The sequence below is a fragment of the Emys orbicularis genome, chromosome 1 (assembly GCF_028017835.1).
Source record: "Emys orbicularis isolate rEmyOrb1 chromosome 1, rEmyOrb1.hap1, whole genome shotgun sequence".
In the NCBI taxonomy this organism is placed as follows: domain Eukaryota; kingdom Metazoa; phylum Chordata; order Testudines; family Emydidae; genus Emys; species Emys orbicularis.
Genome location: NC_088683.1, coordinates 304,389,552 through 304,413,254, shown reverse-complemented (window position 1 = coordinate 304,413,254; position 23,703 = coordinate 304,389,552). Strand labels below are relative to the sequence as shown.

The window sequence follows — 23,703 nt, the reverse complement described above, 5'->3', positions numbered from 1 at the left end:
GGACTCGATGACCTTTCAAGGTCCCTTCCAGTTCTAGGAGACAGGGTATCTCCATTTATTTATTTATTTATTTATTGAATTTCATCTGCCATTTTGTTGCCCTGTCACCCAGTTTTGAGAGAGATGTTTTTTCTGACTAAGTCTGATCATGATTAACTTCTGTTAAAGTGATTTGTGTCTTGTCAACGTCACTCTGCTGCTGCTTGGGAAATTTGAGAAGCAGCTGATGCATGGAGCTGTTTGTATGCACACTCAAGACGACAAAATTGCGTAGTTTACATTTTTCATTAATATGCAGAAATTTATTCTGAGCCATAAAGGCTAGAATCTTAGGGTGAAATCCTAGTCCCATTGAACTCAGTGGGAGTTTTGCCATTGTCTTCAATGGAGCCAGGATTTCACTCTTTTTTTTTTTTTTTTTTAAAGAAAGTTTAAATTCTGTAGCAATTGATAGCTCTCTTTAAGGGAAAGCTTCCCAGTCACTAATGAGTAGGCAAGAGGATTTTTCAAGCAGTGTTACACCCTTTGTATGCATTTTTATGACTTCTTTTTGCCAAATTATTCTAAAGCAGAAGGTATTACAATGTTCATAATACAATGGGGGAAGAAGACTGCTTTTTCACCTATACCTAACAATTTGGCTAGCAAATCAGAGGTGAACCAGACTAATAACAAAGAGTTTGGAGAAACCTTTGAACAAAGCAGAGCACTTTCCACTGTACAGATAGTTCACGTATTACCTACCGGTACTTGCTTCCTACCACCTTCAGGTCAGTTATTTCAAGCTTCCCATTAGCAGGAGAGAGGAACTGGTAGAAGTAAAAGTTTTCCCTCTGTGGCCTCTTCAGGGCTTGCCAGCACTGCGGGCAGCCAGTGCAGTTTGTCTCTGATAGGAAAAATGAACAGCACTTTCTCTGTTGGGTCAGAGATGCGGGGGTGGGGGGAGGGAAATACACTCTAAAGTCCTTTGCTAATCCTTAGGAAAGGCTTACCAATTGTTCAGTGGAAAGTGTAGGATTTAAAAAGCATTTGAAGGGCATTTCATTGATTTATTGAGGGTGATGGTGTGTAGAGAGAGGCTGCCTCTTTCTTCTCAAGCCTGACAAGTCTTTCTTACAGTTAAAAAGTGCTAAAACCTTTAACCATAGTGCTGTGTTCAGCAGGTGTATGTAAGAGGAGGAGGGGCTCATTTCAGGGTTTGTGGACCTCTTTCTGGTTGACTTGAATGTGGCATGCCTGCAGGGCACACAGGGCCGGCTCCAGGCACCAGCTTGGCAAGCAGGTGCTTGGGGCGGCCACTCCGGAGAGGGGCGGCAGGTCCAGCAATTCGGTGGACGGTCCCTCACTCCCGCTCAGAGCGAAGGACCTTCCGCCGAATTGCCGCCGCAGATCGCTTGGGGCAGCCAAAACCCTGGAGCCGGCCCTGAGGGCACAGCAGCTTTCTTAGCACCGGGAATGACATGGAAGGCCAGTTCCTCAGCTGGCATAAGTTGCCATAGCTCCATTGACTTTGGTTGGACTATGACAGTTTATACCAGTTGAGGACCTAGCCGATTACTTTTTGGATGGTTTCTGGGTTCAATTGCCCCATTGGCACAGAGGCTTCAGAAGGCCCCTACTGCAATGAAACCTCAGTGGTTCTCTTGTTTGAGGGGGGTGTGAAGCTGTGGAGAGGCCATAGGGAGGGACTCTGTATGTCTTGTGAACGGTAGAGGTAACTTGCCACCAATTTCAAACAGGTCAAAACAAGGTTTGGTGGGAGTTTGGGAGCAGGGTGGGATTGTGATTTCTGGGTGTGCCATTAGGGGGAGATCCAATGACAATAAACCATGCTGAAGGGGAGTATATCAGTGCCATGGTTCCTACTCCAGCCCAAGACTGGAATAGCAACTGTGGAAAGCCTGGGAATTTTCCTGTCTGTTAGGGAGTGGAGCTGCTCAGCTACTACTGTGTAAATACCTAGATAGAGACAGATTCAGATCCCTAACCTGCTGTATAATTGACCACACAAAGCCTGCTTAGCCTGACTTTGTGTGCATGGTGGGGAGGGAAGGAAGGAAGGGGAACAGATGAATTGCACTCTCTTTGCAATGGGTGCAATCTTTCATTTCATGTCATATTGTTCAAAACTTTCTACACTGATTGCACACAGTATAGTCCATTTCCTTAACAGAGAGAAAGTGGGAGGGAGAAGTTGCTGTTTGGGAACAGGGGGTGAATAAGTGAGCTTGTTGGATTTCCTGGATGGGTCCCTTTGGAGGATGCGAATAGTTGCACACACTAGACTATCAAAACTCCCTAGCACGCCTTTAAGCAGTTACACACAGATTTCCATACATTTCCTCCACAACTTTGATTCCTGTCAAACCACTTCCTCTGCTTTTGGCTCATACTATATTTATAATATTTGTATTACACTGATCCTTTGTCCTGCTTTCAGATCTGTTCCCCCCCCCCCCTACTTCGTATTTTGGTTGGGTAAAGTGGACTTGGGAGAGCCTGAAAAATCCCTAACTTGTCTAAGGAGGGTTTAATTAAAGTTACTTGCTCTTGCTCTTTGGAATACAGCCCCTCAAACACTGCATCCCAAGGTGCTGCTCACTGACACGCTGTGTAGCGAGAGCAGGCCTATTCTCAAGCAACCTATCAGAAAGTAAGTACTGCTCTCCATCTGGCCTGCTCTCTGACTGCAGTTTTCTAGTGCATGGCCCAGTCTGAGATGGGATTCAGTAAATGTGTTGATAATAAAAACTCATTACTTTTACCATGCCTGCAGCAGTTTCCAGCACCTCTGTCACTATTTACTGCCCCAAATCAGCAGAAACTTATCCAACCTCTTCCCATCCCTTTGACAAACTGAATGACTGTCTCTCTTTTGTGTTGATTTCAACTGATTGCATCAGGGCAGGAGTACAGAGACGAGTTCAGTGAGGGCTCAGCAGCAGGCTTTTTGTCACACTGGACTAAAATTATCTGGTAGTCAGTGGAGAGTCATGAGCCAAATGAGACACTAACAGGCAAATGGAAAGGCAAAGCTGTTTTTTCCCCCCATTGTGCCTTCATGGACTAATATACCAGACTTCAAGTTATTGGCAAACAGCTCTCACCAGGGTGGGAACATGGAATTAGCCTCCATGGAAGCTCAGGCATCTTGGTATGAGGGTCACACTGATTTCATGCCCCCCCCATCTAAGTAAAGCTGGGATGTAGGAAAATAAATGCCTATAGTCTGGTTGTCTTTTGGGGTAAGGTACCAGTTATCACTTGAAATGTTAATGCCTTAGTTACGGATATGTTTATTTAGAGCTGGACATTTCCATGGTGTTTGTACAAACACAGGCCCACTCCAGCAATCTGATCTGGGTGGGTGGATCCCTGTGCCCCTGATATCAATGGGAATCAATGTGGGTATAAGGATCTGCCTGCATGGGCCAGATCACAGGAGTAGGACCAAAATGTAATATGTTCCTTTCCCCAGGGAGCTTACTATTTCTGGGTTGGATGGTGTCCCAGCCCTTTGGAAGAGGTGGCACATTGCCGGGCTGCCCCAGGAGCAACACAGGAAAAATTGTGGTGCAAGGAGCCACATTTTCCCTTTCTGCCTTGTTCTTCAGGGGGCACAGGCAATGTTCCCTCTACTTTCTTCCATCCATGTGCGGAATGAATTTTGTTATGTGCACCAAATGATCGAGGTAATGTGTGGATGTGTGCTACCAGTAGAAACAAAATACTTAGATATAATATATATTTTTAAAAAGTTACCATAGGGATAATTACTCCATCCAGGACAGGTTAGGCATTTTAGAACTCACTACTCAAAGCATTAAATTTAAGCGTAAGAGAAATAAAAATTATGAAATGCACAGATGAGTCAAAAAACTCAAATAACAGCATGTTGAAAGAATAAAATTACAGAGACTATATGTGCATTGCAGGAAGTATTAAGAAGTAACAGCAACAACAACAACACAAGTATGTGTTGGGAGGTGAGTGTGTGAGTGTGTGTGTGTGTGTGTGTGTGTGTGAGAGACACAGTGTGTGTGTGTGTGTGTGTGTGTGAGAGACACAGTGTGTGTGTGTGTGTGACAGACAGACACACACACACACACGCTGCCCCTTAAAGTATGCTGCCCCTTTAAGTAGATCGGCACTCACCAGTCTGAAGCCTGCTTGTTCAGACACAGCAGCAGCCACCAGCAAGCTCCGTCCCGGTTCTGAACTCTGTCGTGTCCCTCCCCCTGCTCTTCAGATATGGGATACAGGGATGGTGGGGCAGGGGAGGGAGACACCCTGACATCACACCCCCTCCTCTTCTCCTGATCTGCACAGCAAGCAGGAGGCTCCCGGGAGCAGCTGGCCAGGGACTCCAAGGCATAGGGCAGGAGCAGTGCAGCAGTGGGGGGAAGAGGGCACCTAAAGTGCGCGGCACTTGATAGACTGCTGGGCAGCCGCCTGGCCGCGCAGCTTAGAGGGAACTATGGGCACAAGGATATCAATTCACTGCAGTCACAACCCCCAGCCTGCCAGCTTAGCTGTGGTGACTGGCACACTGGGGCTATGGAGCCATGGCTTCCCGCCTCTCCATGCTCGCTCCTCTGCCCCTCAGAAGTGGGTTAGCAAGCAGACATGCAGCGCCACTTTCCCCTGTGCATCCTGACCCAAAGTCTGGGTAGCCTGTGTGGGGGAATAAAGCGTATGTGTTTTCTTAGCTCCCTCTACCTTATTCCCCCACGTGAACATGCAGCCCGCCTCTGAAAAAGAGACAAGACACGGCTTTAGCCCTGGGACTTCAATGATCAGAGGTCTAACACAGTAAAAAAGGAGTTAAAATGCTAAAGTCTGAATAATTCATATGCATTTATTTCAAGTGCCGCCCAATATTTACAAAATGACATGACACTTTGTTTCTTTTGTGTATCTTTTTCCACAAGATCCAGACAGGAAGGCAAGTTAAGATTAAATAAACAACAATGAGTTCCTCTGAACCTGTGCAGAAGACAGATAACCCACCCTGACTACCACAGAGGTTTTTTTTTAAACTCTTTCTGGGAAAGTTTTCAAAAATCAAAATCAAACATCCACTGTATGGAACTTCACACAATTTCTCATGTCATTAAACTAAACATGCTCCTAACTTTATTTTAATAATTCATACATGGTTTCATAAATAAGAAACAAACAAGTGTTCAGCAGAGAGATCTCTTTAAGGGAAGAAATAATAATTTATTATTTCTTTTGTAAGAAACGGTCTCTCTGCTGAACACACGTTTGTTTTTTATTTATGAAACAGTGCATGAATTATTAAAATAAAGCTGGATTGGGTTCAGTTTAATGACATGAAAAATTATTTGAGGTTGCATATATATGAGTTTAGTAGTACCTCAGTACCAGCAATATTATTTGGAACAAATCACAGATTTATAGAAGCACTTAATAACCATTTCATTTTGAAATAAGATTGCTGTGAGTTAAGTTCAGTAATAGATTCAATATGTCAACAGTTAAGAACAAACCATAATGCCGGAGGTAGCGATACACAATAGAGATATAAGGCAAATGGCTCAAATTGATTTATGGAGTTGGCAGGCTGCAAGCCACTGTGCATCATCATCTGCATTATCTTTCTTGCACTGCATTAGCTGAGGTATGAGCACCTCCAAACATCAGTATGTGTGCCAAGTACTGAGGCCATGTTTTTAGCCATGCTAATTGCCATTTGCAGAGCTACAGCCTGCCTGGCCATACAGTGCCTGCATTGTGTGCTATATCTGGAAATGAGGTCTCAGGTCTCAGCGGTCCATTCCCAGTCAGTAAAGCACTTAAGCACGTGTTTAAATGCTTTGCTGAATCTGAGCCTAGAATGCTGATTTGCTGTAATTGGAGCATTATTTGGTAGTTTTTTCAACAAGGAAGCAAAACCCAGGGCTACACCATCTTCTAGCACTGTGTCCTCAGAGCAGAAAATTGATCAGGGGGGAAGTTACAGTGGCACAGAATGGCTGTAACCTCTGCTCTGGCCAACCAAGCCCCACAGATGGCTGGTGCTGACCAAGAAGGGGCATGACCCAGGTGGCCAGGGGAGGCAGCAATTCAGCACAGCCTCTCTGCAGCTTCCATCAGCAGGGCTCCATAGAAGCCCCACGAAGAAATGAAATCTGCCTCCCACCCCCCCACAGTGAGGGCAGTGAGTGAATTCCTGATCCCCACCTGCTTTGGCACCAGGGGTCAGGCTGGGCTAGGGAGATGTGGGAAAAGCTATACAACAGAAGAAAGGAGACAGTGGAGCTTAGGAAAGGTGGAAAGACAAAAGGAAGGGAGACATGGTGAGTTTCACTGCAAAACCGTATTTCATAGACTGCCACAAATGTTACAATTACAGTTAAATGCACATTAATATTGGATTCTGCAGATGTTACCAATAGTTAGACTGAAAGGCCAGAAAGACACTGTCCTGCCTCTAGGGCAATGCATCCCTCTATCTAGATGCCGATAAATCATCCCTGCCAGGGATGACTTTGATCCCTCTATTTCTGAAGAAGAAATGTTTTGCATTTGTAAGCGCCAGTTTTCTCCAAGTGGCAGGTGTGTTCCAATCATTTCCCAGAGAGAGCATCTTCAGACCGGCCATAAGGGGTTTTCCCCCCTATGCATATTGCTTTGTATTTTGTGGACTATTCAGAAGATGTTTCTGGCCAAAGGAACCTGCTCGTCTGGGTCTGTCAGTGGCAGTATGCGTTTCCCTATTCTGCTCCATGGGTGCTGTTCAACCCTCCTTAAGGGGGACCAGCTTTAGGAATGAGAGTATAGTTCTGTCTTTGTGTTATCTCAGTTCTCAGTGCTAATAAGGGGGTGATGGTGTTATTTGTGCTGTGGCTACTTCTCTGTTAGGAATAGATTAAGGCCAGCAACTCTTTTCATATAGGCTTGCAAACAGCCATCAAATGATATTCACTGAAAAGATAAAATATCATGAGTGATGTGGAGAAAGTAGACAAGGAAAAGTTATTTACTTATTCCCATAATACAAGAACTAGGGGTCACCACATGAAATTAATAGGCAGCAGGTTTAAAACAAATAAAAGGAAGTTCTTCTTCACACAACGCACAGTCAACTTGTGGAACTCCTTCCCTGAGGAGGTTGTGAAGGCTAGGACTATAACAGCGTTTAAAAGAGAACTGGATAAATTCATGGAGGTTAAGTCCATTAATGGCTATTAGCCAGGATGGGTAAGGAATGGTGTCCCTAGACTCTGTTTGTCAGAGGGTGGAGATGGATGGCAGGAGAGAGATCACTTGATCATTACCTGTTAGGTTCACTCCCTCTGGGGCACCTGGCATTGGCCACTGTCGGTGGACAGGATACTGGGCTAGATGGATCTTTGGTTTGACCCAGTACGGCCGTTCTTATGTTCTTAAGTGACTTGCGTCAAAGATACACCCCTCCCCCACTAGAGCATGTGCAACCTCTGCACTGCTCTAGGTGTTTATTATGTAATCAGCTGTTGCCATGAATTGATCAATTAATAGAAACATGAAACTCAGGTCTTGGCAGGTAAAATTTCCTTCATCTCTAAGAAGGAGGGAGCATTGTCTAGTGGTGAAAGCACCTTAGTTAAGAAATGTTTGTTCTAGTCTTGGCATTGCCACTCACTTGCTGTGTGACCTTGTGCAGGTCACTTAGCATCTGTGTCTCAGATTACCATATTTTTAAAGGAAAAAGAAACCTGGCACATGAACATGGTGACATCTTTTAGGGCTGGAAAGAGTCAGACAAAAGGACACTTTTATTTTAAAGTGTGCTGGTGTCACCACGGCCAGCTTCTGACTCAGAGAGGGACATGTGTATTTTGGAGTGGAGGATTTTTTCAATTTTTAAATCAGCTTCTGTACCGAATGACTGGAGGATAGCTAATGTGATGCCAATTTTTAAAAAGGGCTCCAGAGGTGACACCGGCAATTACAGGCTGGTAAACCTGACTTCAGTACCGGGCAAACTGGTTGAAACTATAGTAAAGACCAAAATTGTCAGACACATAGATTAACATAATTTGTTGGCGAAGAGTCAACATGTTTTTTGTAATGGGAAATCATGCCTCACCAATCTACTAGAATTCTTTGAGGGGGGTCAACAAGCATGTGGACAAGGGGGATCCAGTGGATATAGTATATTTAGATTTTCAGGAAGCCTTCGACAAGGTCCCTCATCGAAGCCTCTGAAGCAAAGTAAGCAGTCATGGGATAAGAGGGAAGGTCCTCTCATGGATTGGTAACTGGTTAAAAGATAGAAAACAAAGGGTAGGAATAAATAGTCAGTTTTCAGAATGGAGAGAGGTAAATAGTAGTGTCCCCCAGGGGTCGGTACTGGGACTAGTCCTATTCAACGTATTCATAAATGATCTGGAAAAAGGGGTTAACAGTGAGATGGAAAAATTTGCAGATGATACAAAACTACTCATGATAGTTAAGTCCCAGGCAGACTGCAAAGAGCTACAGAAGATCTCTCAAAACTGGGTGACTGGGCAACAAAATGGCAGATGAAATTCAATGTTGATAAATGCAAAGTAATGCACAATAGAAAACATAATTCCAACTACACATATAAAATGATGGGGTCTAAATTAGCTGTTACCACTCAAGAAAGAGATCTTGGAGTCATTGTGGATAGTTCTCTGAAAACATCCACTCAATGTGCAGCGGCAGTCAAAAAGGCAAACAGAATGTTGGGAATCATTAAGAAAGGGATAGATAATAAGACAGAAAATATCCTATTGCCTCTATATAAATCCATGGTACGTCCACATCTTGAATACTGCGTACAGATGTGGTCGCCCCATCTCAAAAAAAAAATAGATTGGAATTGGAAAAGGTTCAGAAAAGGGCAACAAAAATTATTAGGGGTGTGGAGCGTCTGCCATATGAGGAGAGATTAATAAGAGACTGGGACTTTTCAGCTTGAAAAAAAGACAACTAAGGGGGGATATGATAAGAGGTCTATAAAATCATGACTGGTGTGGAGAAAGTAAAGAAGGAAGTATTATTTACTCATAATGCAAGAACTAGGGGTCACCAAATGACATGAATAGGCAGGTTTAAAACAAACAAAAGGAAGTATTTTTTCACACAACGCACAGTCAACCTGTGGAACTCCTTGCCAGAGGATGTTGTGAAGGCCAAGACTATAACAGGGTTCAAAAAAGAACGAGATACATTCATGAAGGATAGGTCCATCAATGGCTATTAGCAGGGCAGGGATGGTGTCCTTAGCCTCTGTTTGCCAGAAGCTGGGAATGGGCAATAGGGAATGGATCACTTGATGATTGCCTGTTCTGTCCATTCCCTTTAGGGCACCTGGCATTGGCCACTGTCAGAACACAGGATACTGGGCTAGATGGACCTTTGTTCTGACCCAATATGGCCGTTCTTATGTTCCAATGATGTAGTGTTCTGCGTTCATTGTGAAACATTGAACAAGTGTCACCAGCAGTCGCTTTGAGCATAGGAATAGCTTTGATAGCGTTCATTCACGTTCTCTTCTTTCCAGACATTGTTCATTCCACTGTGCTGTTTGTTCTTGGTAAACAGTGTAAATTCTACTCAGCATAGCAATATATCTTGAACAAGCATTGTGTAACTATAAAAAAACCAAACATTTTGGCTGATGGAAAAAAAAAAAAAAAAAAACAGAATATTTTAGTCATCCTGAAGCTCCTGGGACATTATAAGAAACACCAGGACTGTCCTGTTTAAACTATGTAAGGTCACTTTATAGTTACCTCACATGTAAACTGGGGATATTTAACTCCAGCTCACAGAGCTGTTGTAAGGCTATGCTCATTAATGTCTGAATTGCTTTGAGAGCTTCAGATGGAAGGTACTGTGAAGTATTGTTTTAAAGTGGTGATTTTGACAGCAGCATGCTAATCTGAAATGAGCCTCTAGAACTAGTGCTGCTAATTCTCCCTCCAACTTCTAAAACTCACTGTTGTACAATGAGACAAGATGTTCCCTGTTTCCTATATTCTCAGAACTAAGCTCCACTGCTGGAGCAAATGCCCTAAAATGCTTCTGAAATTGTATTTTCTATGTGATTTCCCAACCCATCTGATCATAAACTGATCATTTATCTGAAACAGAAGCTGATCACATATTTACTGCAAGTGAGTACTGTCTGAAAACAGAGGTCCCTATAATTTGGTGCTGGATTGTTGGCTGTTTTTTCAGTATGACCCCCGTTCTAGTGGTATGGGCCTTTGACCGCTGTATCTCAGTCAGACTGGAACAGCTACAGTAATGAAATCCGTGTGCTGTTTACATGGTGCAAAGCAAGTCGTTGACAAAGATATGTATGCATTTCTGTCCTTGCAACTAATCTGATTCTTATAAAGCACACACTCTCCCCTAATCATGCCATTTGAAAAGCCTGCATTTTCTTTTTGCTTACAGGTAGTTGTGGTCATGGTGGAATTGTGAATATCAGCCAGCCCTATGTTGTACAGCTGAACTGGAGAGGATTTCCCTTCAAATATGGTGCCTGGGGTAGGGATTACTCTCTTCGGACGCCACAGAAGGACCTATACTGGGTTGCACCTTTGAACACAGATGGAAGAATCTTGGAATATTACAGACTTCATAATTCCTATGATGATTTGCTGCTATTCAAAAACGCTAAAGACAATAGAATTGTATACGGGGAAGGCAGTGGCACTGCAGTTTACAATAATTTCATGTATTATAATATATATAATACAAGAGATATGGGCAAGCTCGATTTAAACACAAACACATTGGCTTTGAGGAAAACTCTGCCCAACGCTGCTTATGGTAACCGTTTCTCTTATGCTGGTGTTGGGTGGCAAGATATGGACTTTGCTGTGGATGAAAGTGGATTATGGGTAATTTATTCAACTGAGGAAAGCACGGGTAACATTGTGATTAGCAAACTCAATGAGACCACACTTGATGTGCTCCATACTTGGAAAACAAGGCAGTACAAGCCATCTGTTTCCAACGCTTTCATCGTATGTGGTGTTCTATATGCCACAAGACCTGTCAACACTAGGAAAGAGGAAATATTTTACATGTATGACACCAACACTGAACAGGAAGGTAGAATTAGTATAATTATGGACAAAATGTTAGAAACAGTTCAGAGTATCAACTATAACCCCTCAGACCAAATCCTGTATGTTTACAATGATGGCTACCTTGTTAGATACAATCTGATTTTTCAACCTGCGTTACACTGATATGAATTTACATAACCGCTAGAGATCATAGAAAGTCCAATTTTGTATCCCTGTGGACAATGTTAATGTCCTAATCCTACCAAGAGTAGCTACTGGGCATAGGGTTTATTACCATGAGCTGTCCCATTGAAGGGATTACTTACACTAATAACCTCTATGCCTGGTAATAACTAGTTGCAAGATTGGATTCTTAGCTTTTTAACTGGTGTTTAGATACAATGGTGACAGGTGTACTAGAAATGCCTCTGCTGTAAAGATAAATAGATGACTTATTGATGGACAGAACATGCATAGCAATAGGCTCACACACTGATGTGCATTTGGAGGAATGTATGTATTTGGATAAAACATGGAAACTGAACTGCTGTTTTGTCATCATTGCTCAAAATATGGAAGGCCATAAATATATTAATCACTGGCCTCAAATAATTACTAAAAGATTAAAATTAGAGGAGAATTAAGACTTGATCTTTAAAGAGCAGACCATCGGTTAAGATGAAGCTATGGAAACGGTTGCCATGGCGCCTTCCTTTCAACCCATCAATGTATTTTAGATGGCAGGGCTCCAATAGACTACTTTCCTAAAGTTGCACTCCTGGGAAAAAAACCTTACCCATTTTTGGACGGTTGCATTTTCTTAGCACTGTGTCCTGGGAGCATGAGCCATAGCCCACTGAAAACAATGGAAAGAGTTCCATTGACTTTAATAGTCTCTGGCAGTCCCTTGGTGTATGCCATATGCTGCAGTAGAGCAGAAACTATGCCACCCTACATGCTTCCATTTAGCCATTTGGCATTCTGCAATTTACTGTGACCTCCATTAGCATCTTTCAAAAACACTCCGAAAACAAGGAGCCAAAATTCATTTCCAGTATAACTCCATTGGCTTCAATTATTTTACATTGTGGGGTGAATCTGGCACATGATCTGTCAGTTACAGAATACTGAAGTTAGGACAAAATCAGTCATATGCTCTTTATTTTTAAAATGCCACATAATATTTTTTATCAATATCTGTACTGTAATCATGTCAGAAATACTGACATGTAGAATTATGAAAATGCAGTGAATGGTTGCTGGTTTTATTTTATTAACCCTATCTTTGTTTTCTTATAATCTGGATCAGTAGATGTGAATGATTAATTTTTGTTTAATAAAAAGTGTTCTAAAAATCCAAACCCTACAGTTATTTAAGTCATTATGCGACAGCTGGGAAACTTTTGGGATGCAGCAAAAAGCCAGCTTGACCAAACAATATTGGAAACAGATTTCAGAGTAGCAGCCGTGTTAGTCCGTATCCACAAAAATAACAGGAGTACTTGTGGCACCTTAGAGACTAACAAATTTATTAGAGCATAAGCTTTCGTGGGCTACAACCCACTTCTTCGGATGCATATAGAGTGAAACATATATTGAGGAGATATATATATATACACACACATACAGAGAGCTGTATGTGTGTATATATATCTCCTCAATATATGTTTCACTCTATATGCATCCGAAGAAGTGGGTTGTAGCCCACGAAAGCTTATGCTCTAATAAATTTATTGGAAACAGAGATCATCATACTCCATAGCTCCTAGAACAACACAAAGGTGTGAATCAATCTGTCAGTAACTAGATGAGGGACTTTATTTCCACCCATTGAAATATGTTCATCAGTTAGATTAACATTCTCCACCAAGTTGAGATGTTACTTGAGAGGTCTGAGGCTGATGACCCATCTTTAAGTCAGGTGCTGCCGTTTACCAGGTATCTGCATCTGTTTCCTGAAAATCTGTGAAATAAATTTGAAAGCCAGCCAGCACTGGCACAGTAATCTGCTCCATGAGCATGGGCCTATAAGGAATTCACAATAGCCCTACCGAAGGATGTTTAAAAATAAAAAAGCTAATAGACAGCAGAATATTTCTTGCTTCACATTTTTTGGCGAACCAATAATTCCCAAGGGTTGCCCTAATCACAGGCATCTCTATATGGCATCACATTTTAAGGAGAAATTTGGGGCTAGATCCACAAAGAGGACTTAAAGTTAGGTGTTGCAACACTGAACCTAGGTCCCCTGCCACTTACTGGAATCTTCTGCTCTGACTCAGGTACACAGGCTCCCCATAAATCAGTGGTTCCCAAACTTTAGCAACCCACGAATCCCTTTCACTAAAATGTCAAGTCTCGTGAACCACCTCCTAAAAATGAATATTTCCAGGGATTTTCTCCCTTACCTCAGCATAAATTATAAAAGCAGTGATCTTGGAAATTTAAAATTTGTTTTTATGACATGCTTATTACACACTATTAATTATTATTTATCATTACAATATTTTTATTACATTATGAAAACAGGAACACCCTTCCAAGATCTCACTTTTGTAGCTTGTATCACTTTTGATTAAGCCTGTTATAAGACAAGGCTCCTATCAGAGGTACCAGTAGAAAAAATGGGTGCGGGGGCAAAGCCCCCCCCCCCCCACATCCTGGGGCCTGGGGGCGGCACTGCCAGAAAAGTGGGGTGCCCTACAGGGTCTGCCAGAAAAAAAGGGGAGGGACCGGTGGGAGGGGGGCGCAACACGAGGACGACCCGTACTGGCACCTCTGGCTCCTATGTTTCATCAAGGAGTATCAGATGTGAAACAGCATGAAAATATTTAAGAAGCCAGCTCAAAGAGTTCCTCCTACACAAGCATTGAGGTCTTGAGCAGTCCAGGCAAACAAACAAAGCTTAAACTTGTTCTTCATAATAATTTAAAAACAACACTAGCAGCCTATTTAATTATAAAAACAGCAAAAAAAACCCCACCTCCCTTTCTATTTCGTATAAGGAGTCTTGAAATTTAAATCTCCTCAGTGTGATAGACATGCTTGCTTTGATCTGCTTAGCTCTTGGAAGTCCCCAAGGCGCCGGGCTGCTGACCCGTGCTGCCCAGGGTCCCTATGGACAGCTCTGTCTGCCATTAGGGAATTTTTTTCTCCTGAGAACCCCCTGTAACATTTTGTGAACTCCCAGGGGTTCACGAACCCCCATTTGGGAACCACTGCCATAAATGTATGCGGAGATTTAGGCACCTAAGAATGGGATTCCCAGAAGCTGAGTGGGACGCTGCTTAAGCTAGCCAGTAGCAAATGCTGAGTAGAGGGTTGGGCTCAAGTCCATTTAATGCCACTTGGGATTCACAGCTGTGAACCCTTTCCTGGAATTAGGTGTTTAAACCAGGTCAGCCTTGTCTGAATGGGGAAAAGAAAAGACAACTTGGAGGTTGTGATGCCTTTTTATACACAGTATTTAGAGCATTCAGCTTGGATGTGGGAGATCAGGGTTTAAATCCCCACTCTTCTTGTGTCAGAGCAAGCACTTGAACCCAGATCTTTCACTGCCCAAGTGAGTATGCTAAGCACTGGACTACACGGAGGGTGGGAGAAGGGGCTTTCTCAATCTCACCTGTTGAAGCTGCTTCACTTTGTATGGAATACTTAAATAGTCAGTGGGCCAAAAAGTAGTCAGAATGACTCTGTAGTAGAGGGATTACAGTATCTAGTTACAGACCAAAGTTCTAGTCCTGCACCAATGACTGTTTAAACCTGGACCACTACTTAGTTCTAAGCTGTTACAGCATCTTATTATTGTCACTGTGAGAAATCTTGTGATTGGCAACAAACTTGCTAGTAGCAGGCATGGCCAAACCACTCGACTTTCTTTTGTAGGAGGTTCCTATTTACCAAATAGGCTGTGCAATGTCAGCTCATTCTGTATCTAATATCAGAAAGACTAAAGCAAAGGGCAAGTCGAGCTGATTTTGTGCATTTCCCACTTGCAATTTTTGAGTGTCACATCAGCTGGACAGTTCCATACCTTTCTGTACTGTCCAAAGAGAGAGTGCCTCTTCACAGTCATAGAGGTGCCTAGTTTGGGGTAGGGCCCAAATGGCCTCATACTGTAAATGAGTTTCTGATATGGTACTCTCCAATTTACAAAGAGGAGCACGGTGTCCCCAGTCCCAGCACAGGCTTGCCAGATTAAATGGCAATGCAACAGGAAAGCATGCGCCTTCCATTGAAGCAAATGACAAAACTTCCTTTTTCTTCAGTGGGAGTGAGACTACAATGAACCAAAACCTGGACACAAATTCAGTTGTTTGGCGATCCATTCCTGACCTGATTCCTCTCCACAGTCTTGCATCTTGGCCTGTCTCTGTGTCATCTCCTTGTGGATATTTTGCTATCAATTTAATTGTAACTTGGTTAAAATTGAGCTCCTTTCATTCCTCTCAAGATCTCCATTGCATTCTCAGTCACCATTGATAGTACTACCATCCTTCCTGTCACTCAGACTCATCATGAGAGTCATCTTTGACTCTTCACCCTCTGTAGAGCCATACATCCAAGCTGTATCCAAGCCTTGCCACTCTTCCTCCCTAGCATTTCCAGTATTGGGCCTTTTCCCTCAGTCCACACAACTAAAACTCTCTCTGGTGCTTATCTGCCTCCTCTCTGACCTTCCTGGCACCCACCTCACTCTCCTGTCTAGTCAAAACGATGTTGCAAAGTCACCTTTTTGACCTGTCACAGTGACAATGTCAGTCCCCTTCTTGAGTCCCATAGAATATGTCATATGCAAGCTTTTTGTTCCTCCTTTATGGCCTTTCACAAACTGACCCTTCCCCACTTGTCTACTCTTGTATCCAACCCTGCCTCTTCTGCTCTGCCAATGCTGTCAGCCCCCATCATCCATTAGTTCACCTGTCACACATACACTTTCCCATTTTCTTCCATTCTGACTCTTATGCATGGGCACTCCCTCTAAACTAATCCATAAATCCACTACACTGTGCTCCTCCAAATAGCTCCTTAAGACTGACTTCTTCCAGATGCCTATGGTAAGTTGTCAACTGATTACAGCTAAGCAGATCTCTTCAGTAGGAACCTCTAATATTTATCATATTTAATTATATTAAAGACATGAACCAACTCAAAACCATCTATCCGTGCACATAGCTGGCCTCTGCAAACTCATGATCTTGTTTCTTTTACCCTCACTGTTTATCCCTCATTCTTTTCAATTGTTACAATTACTTGTTGCGTCTTATCTTAAATGTTGTTGTATGTTCTTCTAGGGAGGAACTGCCTTTTTGCTCTGCGTTAGAACAGCATCGAGCACCAATTGTGGCCTCTAGGTACTTCTGGGATACAAACAATAAATAATAGCATGCCTGGGATTTTTTTGTGCATCTGTGTTTTTGTCTGAAATTTCATGCGTGCGGCTATGTGGATTGAATATAAATTGGCTTTGAAAAGTAGGCAAACAATATGTTTCCAGACAACTGTGTAAACATTCTGTTGCACATAGTGTGCACATAATGACATTTAAATTTCATGAATTCATCCCTAAATTTATAAGGTGTAAGAGATGGGGAATCTCTTTCTCCTGTAGATATTACGTTTTTTTTTGTGATTGAATATTAGTGCTCCTGAAAGTTAAAGACTAACAACACTAGTCAGAGGCAATCACAGAGCACAAAACCAACAGGAAGTCTTTTGCACACTGCACTATTGGTGGGACTCAGTCATAAAAATAACATTTAGCAGGTCTCTTGAGAATAGATTGAAAAATCATGAATTGTAGTCTCTGCTGAAAATTCTTGAGGAATTCTGTTCCTATTTGTTCTTAGTCTGTTTTCAAACTCTAACAAATAGTTCTAGTGTTAATTACTTAACACTCTTTAGTTAGTTATTTGCCAGTGTAGAGCCCTTGGAGTTCAGGGAGCATGGCCCCTTTAAAACTTTGTTCTGAGGCAGAAGTAGTGCATGTTGTTTCAGGGGTCTGGGGAGCGGAAGAGTGACAGGGCAGGTATGTCCATAGATCCAGACAAAAGGGCTACACCGAGCAGGCCCTCATGTAATGAAGCAGCGGAGAACGAGCCCAGAGCTTGGGAGGGACAAAGCAGCTGACTGGGGCCACCCCGGGACTGGAGCCAGGAGGAGCACTGTGCCAGGGAGGAATCACCCAAGAAGGACAAACAAGAGCCTGACCCAGAGCTCTATGGGGCTAGGAGTACTGGGGCTTGTAACCTTGCAGTTAGAATAAAGAGGGAGGCTGTAGCAAGTTAAGTGGGGAGGTTGTTGCTCTGTGTGGCTTTGTAGAGAGTGGCAGAAGAGGGCACTGGAAGTGTTTGCTGGGGAAAGTTTACTGGTGCTGAAGATGACCAGGAGCACCAAAGACTCACTGCCAGACTGGAACTTTGCCCAGGACTCCTGAACTCTGAGTGTAGATGCATTGCTCAGTGTCTACCCCTTTCAGACTGTGGTACCACTGGGGCCTTGTGTTGTATGTAAGCCTGTTTTACTGCTCCTCCTATCTTCCCCCCTGTTATTTTTCTCCATTCATCCCCCTGTGATGAAGTATTTCCCTTTCCTATATTCCTTGTACTATTCTGGTGTGTGTGTGTGTGTATTTACTCCAGGGGATATGGAACAGATACTCCTGGGTTGGAAGGGAGTTTCCCTGCTGCATTACTGCACTCGCCTTTTCTTGGCTGGAGCTGCCTGAAAAGCAAACTCCTTCTTGGCCACAAGCTCACTAAAGTTACACTAGCAAGTTAAAATAGTTTCCTCAATTATACACTCTTTTGGCTTTATCTCCACCTTCAATTTTCAGTTCCGATTGAGTTAGCCTTGTCATTGTACTAGTAATGACTTACATTCTTACACGGCCACTGATATTGAGCTTTATCTCCAGAAAGATCCTAAAGAACCATACAAGCCACATTTGTGTATGTACATGTAACTCATGGTGAATGTGTGTTACAGGTCCCCCGCTGTAGCTGATCTGCTCTATCTTTCCAAGAAGTAAGGATTTGTTCACACAAGGAAGCTCTATCACTTTAACTACATGGGTAAGTGGTACAACTGCTAGTAAGGGATCAGTTATACTAGTATCATCATCATCATCTTCCTATTACGCCTCTGGCGTTTAGGGCAGTGACGAAGCTCCTCCACTCCTGTCTGTTTCTGGCAAGTCGTTCAATGGTTCTCCAGCTGTGCCCCAGGTTTTTCAGCTCAGCTTCCACAGCTGTTCGCCATGTTGTTTTCAGGCGGCCTCGTTTTCGCTTGCCTTCAGGTGTCCATCTTATTGCTACTCTGGTGATGGAATCAGTTTCCATCCAAAGCACATGACCGATCCATCTCCAATGCCTCCTGGCAATGATGGTTCTCAGATCCTTGTCGCTGCACTGTGTCAATAGATCTTGGTTTGAAATTGTTCTGGGCCAAAAGATACAGAGGATTTTTCTGAGGCAGATTGTATGGAATGAAGACAGTTTGGACATGTCATACTTTCTCATTCCCCAGCATTCCGCACTATAAAGTACTGTTGAAAGTACACAGCTCTGATAAATCTTGAATTTGGTTATGGTGTTGTATTTTGAAGATTTCCAGACTGTATTTAAACGCCAGAAGGTGTTCCTGGCTTTATTGATTTTGTTCCAGATGTCCTGGCTTGTTCCACCATCTTGGCTGATGGTGCTGCCCAAGTATGTGAATGTTTCTACATAGAGGATTATGTTCTCACCAATCTGTACTGGAGATGGTGAGGCAATATTAAGGGTCATATCTGTCTTATTGCGATTGATTTTCAGTCCAATTTGCTGGCTGAATGTGTTGAATCAAGTTGTTTTTTCTTGTATATGGTGTTGGGTATGTGAAAGGAGAGTGACATCATCTGCGAAGTCCAGGTCTTCAAGGGATGAGAAGAGTGTCCATTTAATGCCTCTTGGCATGTCTTCTATTGTATGCCGCATTACCCAGTCAATGGCAACGTTGAAGAGGATTGCAGACATGACACACCCCGATGTACTCCTGTTTTGACTTCAAAACTGAGCTCACTGTGATCAACACTGCATGTAAAGTTGAAATAGAAGCTTTTGATGATGCTGATTATATGGAAAGGAATTCCATATGCCCACAGAATGCACCATAGGCTGGTCCTGTGAATGCTATCAAAAGCCTTTTCAAAGTCTATGAAATTTATGTAGCGTTGCCCTTGCCATTCTAAGCACTGTTCTATTAGGTTTCGTAGAGTGAAGATCTGGTCTGTGCATCCATGCCCTTTCCAAAAAACAGCTTGCTCTTTTCTGAGAACGCTATCATCTGCCTCTGATATATGTTGGACTATGAACTTACACAATACTTTGCTTGGCACAGATAAAAGTGTGATACTATGCCAGTTATTACAGTCACTGAGAGTTCCTTTCTTTGGTATCTTCACTATAACCCCATTGGTCCACTCATCTGGCACTTTTTCACTTTCCCAGACTGATGTAAATAGCGGGGCCAGGATAGATGCTGCTAATTTGGGATTTACCGTGAACAATTCTGCATTCAAGTTATCCTTGCCAGGAGCTTTCCCGTTTCGTAAGGATTTGATGGCTTGAATGATCTCTTCCTTAGTTGGGGTGTCTGTGTTGATATCAAGATCTTCTTCTGCCTCCTGGATGTTTGCTTCCTCTTTAGGTAGTTCCCTGTTCAGCAATTCTTTGAAATGCTCTGTCCATTACATTTCTTGTTCTTTTTCGGTTGTTAGTAGGTGCCCTTGTTTGTTCCTGATGAGAGTTTGTTGGTGTCTGCCATTTACCACTGATAAGCCGTGTCATTTTATAGACGGTTCCTTGTTCACCACGAGCAGCTGCATCCTCTGCTTGTATTGCCAGATCATCAATATAATGCCGTTTGTCCGCTCTCACAAGGCGTTTGAACTCCTGGTGTGCCTTGCTGTACTGCTCGTGGTATTTGTTCTTTTGCTTCTGGGATTTTGTGTCTAAAACTTTTTTCTTCAGGGCTCATCTGGTTTCTATGGAGTTCCATGTGCTGGGTGTAATCTACTCCTTCCTTCTCTTCTGCCTGTAGCCTAGACAGGCTTCACTGCTCTGTTTATAAAACTGGGAATTAATATTTAATCTCACTGAGGAGCTGGGAACCTCCTCTCACCAAGAGGCTATAACACTTGTTACTTTGTCCCACTTTTTGTTGATCTCCTCATCTGCATTCCCCTCCTCTTCATCAAGGTCTGCAAGTGCTTAGCACCTTTAACTGCAGAACGAAGACTTTCTGTATTTCAAGGGACTTTGGCTTGTCAATATTATAAAGTCTATGTCCCTTGTTTGGTGGACCCACATTTCTCAGTTTTAGCTTGATGGAGGCTGTCACAAGGTGGTGGTCGCTGCCAACATCTGCACCCCTTCTCACTTTCACATCTGTCAGTGAGCATCGCCATTTGCCATTGATCAAGATATGGTCAATCTGGTTCTTATCTCTGCCATTTGGAGAACACCATGTGAGCTTGTGAATTTCACGATGTTCAAATAGGGTTCTGCCGATGACTAGGTCATTCATATTACAGAAATCAACAAGCCTTTCTCTGTTTTTCATTCATGGTGCCACACCCATGTCTTTCCATTGCTCTGTTGTTGTTTGTGTTGTCCTTACCGACCTTGGCATTCAGGTCTCCCATGTTGATAGTTAGGTCATGGCGTGGTACTCTCTCTAACTCCGCCTGTAGTGTAAGGTAGAATTTGTCCTTTACTTCTTCATCACTGTCATTTTGTTGGAGCATAGCACTGAATTGGAGTGATATTATTATGTTTCCTTTTCAGTCTGGCTCTCATAAGTCTGCTGCTGATGGATTTCCATTCCAGGGAATGCTCCACTCCCTTTTTCAAAAGTATGGCAACACCCTCATGGTGTTGTCCATCATCCCGTCTAGAAAACAGCAAAGTTTCTCCTGAGGCTGTTGTTAATCTTCCTGATCCCATCCATCTGCTCTCGTATAAGGGTCCTTTAGACTGTTACAGCTATTCTCGTAAAGGAAGAACAACAAGTATACTGGTATCAGCATGCAGCATAGGTGTAGCCATGTAGGTCCCAGGATATTAAAGAGACAAGGTGGGTGGGGCAATATATTTTATTGGACCAACTTCTGATGGTGAAAGAGTACCTTTCCCAGACTTGAAGAAGAGCTCCCTGTAGCTCAAAAGCATCTCTCTTTCACCCACAGAAGTTGGTTCAGTAAAAGGGATTACTTCACCCACCTTGTCTTTTTGATATCATGGTATAAGTCATCTTTATACCACTGCAACTGCATCCACATTAGGGCTTCTAATGGTATAACTATTGTAGTAAAAAAAAAAAAAGTCACACCTATTTGAAATAGTTATCCTGGTTAAAAAAAATATAAACAGGCCTAAGTCTAATGATGTTCAAAACTGCTGAACAACTTCAAAGAGCTATTTAAAAAAATAAAATAAAAATCAATGAGAAAAATAAAGTTCTCTCTTCCTCCACACTCTCTAAAATGTGGAATTCCCCCTCCAAATGACATTGAGGCAAGGTTCAGGATGGGAAATATGCAGTCTTGCACCAATGAGAGGAGTAATATCCAATAGCTTGTAAACCATCAGGGCTGGGAATTAATATTTAATCTCATTGAGGAGCTGGGAATCTCCTCTTTCCAAGAGACTATCACCCTTGTTCCTAGCCTATCCAGGTTTTGACATATCAGACTTTTTTTTTTTTTAAATCACATTATGATTTGTAGAAAAGAGAGTGTGTGTGTGTAGAAAGAAGTCCCTCTCCTCCCTTCTGGAGTGCAGACAGTAAGCAAGCTGTTTTTCATGCACAACAAACAGAAAGCGTACAAGGAGTGGAAGATGGGAGGGATCAGCAAAGAAACCTACCTTATTGAGGTCAGAGCATGTAGAGATGGAGTGAGAAAGGCCAAAAGCCGTGTAGAGTTGGACCTTGCGAGGGGAATTAAAACCAATAGTAAGAGGTTTTATAGCCATATAAATAGGAAGAAAACAAAGAGAGAAGAAGTGGGACCGCTTAAGACTGTAGATGGAGTGGAGATTAAGGATAATCTAGGCATGGCACAATATCTAAACGAATATTTTGCATCGGTCTTTAATGAGGCTAATGAAGGACTCAGGAATAGTGGCAGCATGACGGATGGGAATAAAGGAGGGGGGGTTGACATTACCGTATCCGAGGTAGAAGCCAAACTCGAACAGCTTAACGGGACTAAATCGGGCGGACCGGATGATCTTCATCCGAGAATATTAAAGGACCTGGCGCGAGAAATTGCAAGCCCGTTAGCGATAATTTTTAATGAATCTGTAAATTCGGGGGTGGTACCGTTGGATTGGAGAATAGCTAATGTGGTTCCTATTTTCAAGAAGGGGAAAAAAAGTGACCCGGGTAACTACAGGCCTGTTAGTTTAACATCTGTAATATGCAAGGTCTTGGAAAAAATTTTGAAGAAGAAAGTAGTTAAGGACCTTGAGGTCAATGGGAATTGGGACAAATTACAACACGGTTTTACAAAAGGTAGATCATGCCAAACCAACCTGATTTCCTTCTTTGAGAAAGTAACAGATTTTTTAGATAAAGGAAATGCGGTGGATCTAATATACCTCGATTTCAGTAAAGCGTTTGATACGGTACCGCATAAGGAATTATTGGTTAAATTGGAAAAGATGGGGATCGATATGAAAATCCAGAGGTGGATAAAGAACTGGTTAAAGGGGAGACTTCAGCGGGTCGTACTGAAAGGTGAACTGTCAGGTTGGAGGGAGGTTACCAGTGGAGTTCCTCAAGGTTCGGTTTTGGGTCCGATTTTATTTAATCTATTTATTACTGACCTCGGAACCGAATGTAGAAGTGGGCTGATAAAGTTTGCGGATGACACAAAGTTGGGAGGTATTGCCAATTCGGAGAAGGATCGGGATATCCTGCAGGGAGACTTGGATGACCTTGTAAACTGGAGTAATAGTAATAGGATGAAATTTAATAGTGAGAAGTGTAAGGTGATGCATTTAGGGATGACTAACAAGAATTTTAGTTATAAGCTGGGGACGCATCGGTTGGAAGTAACGGAAGAGGAGAAGGACCTTGGAGTCCTGGTTGATCGCAGGATGACTATGAGTCGGCAATGTGACGTGGCCGTGAAAAAAGCTAATGCGGTCCTGGGATGCATTAGGCGAGGTATTTCTAGTAGGGATAAGGAGGTGCTGGTTCCGTTATACAAGGCACTGGTGAGACCTCATTTGGAGTACTGTGTGCAGTTCTGGTCTCCCATGTTTAAAAAGGATGAATACAAACTGGAACGGGTACAGAGAAGGGCCACTAGGATGATCCGAGGAATGGAAAACCTGTCGTATGAAAGGAGACTCGAGGAGCTCGGTTTGTTTACCTTAACCAAAAGAAGGCTGAGGGGGGATATGATTGCTCTCTTTAAATATATCAGAGGGATAAATACCAGGGAGGGAGAGGAATTATTTCAGCTCAGTACTAATGTGGACACGAGAACAAATGGATATAAAGTGGCCGTCGGGAAGTTTAGGCTTGAAATTAGACGAAGGTTTCTAACCATCAGAGGGGTGAAGTTCTGGAACAGCCTTCCGAGGGAAAC

The 23,703-nt window shown here is 42.8% G+C and overlaps 1 protein-coding gene across 2 annotated transcripts in view; it reads left to right on the top strand.

The window, feature by feature from the left end:
* OLFM4 (olfactomedin 4) overlaps positions 1 to 11,246 on the top strand; it is a 33,309-nt gene extending 22,063 nt beyond the window's left edge. For both annotated transcript variants that reach the window (XM_065423549.1, XM_065423548.1), the window contains one exon: positions 10,444 to 11,246. In XM_065423549.1, the coding sequence (XP_065279621.1) occupies positions 10,444 to 11,246 (803 nt within the window). The remainder of the gene's footprint in view (positions 1 to 10,443) is intronic.
* The last annotated feature ends 12,457 nt before the right edge of the window (positions 11,247 to 23,703 follow it).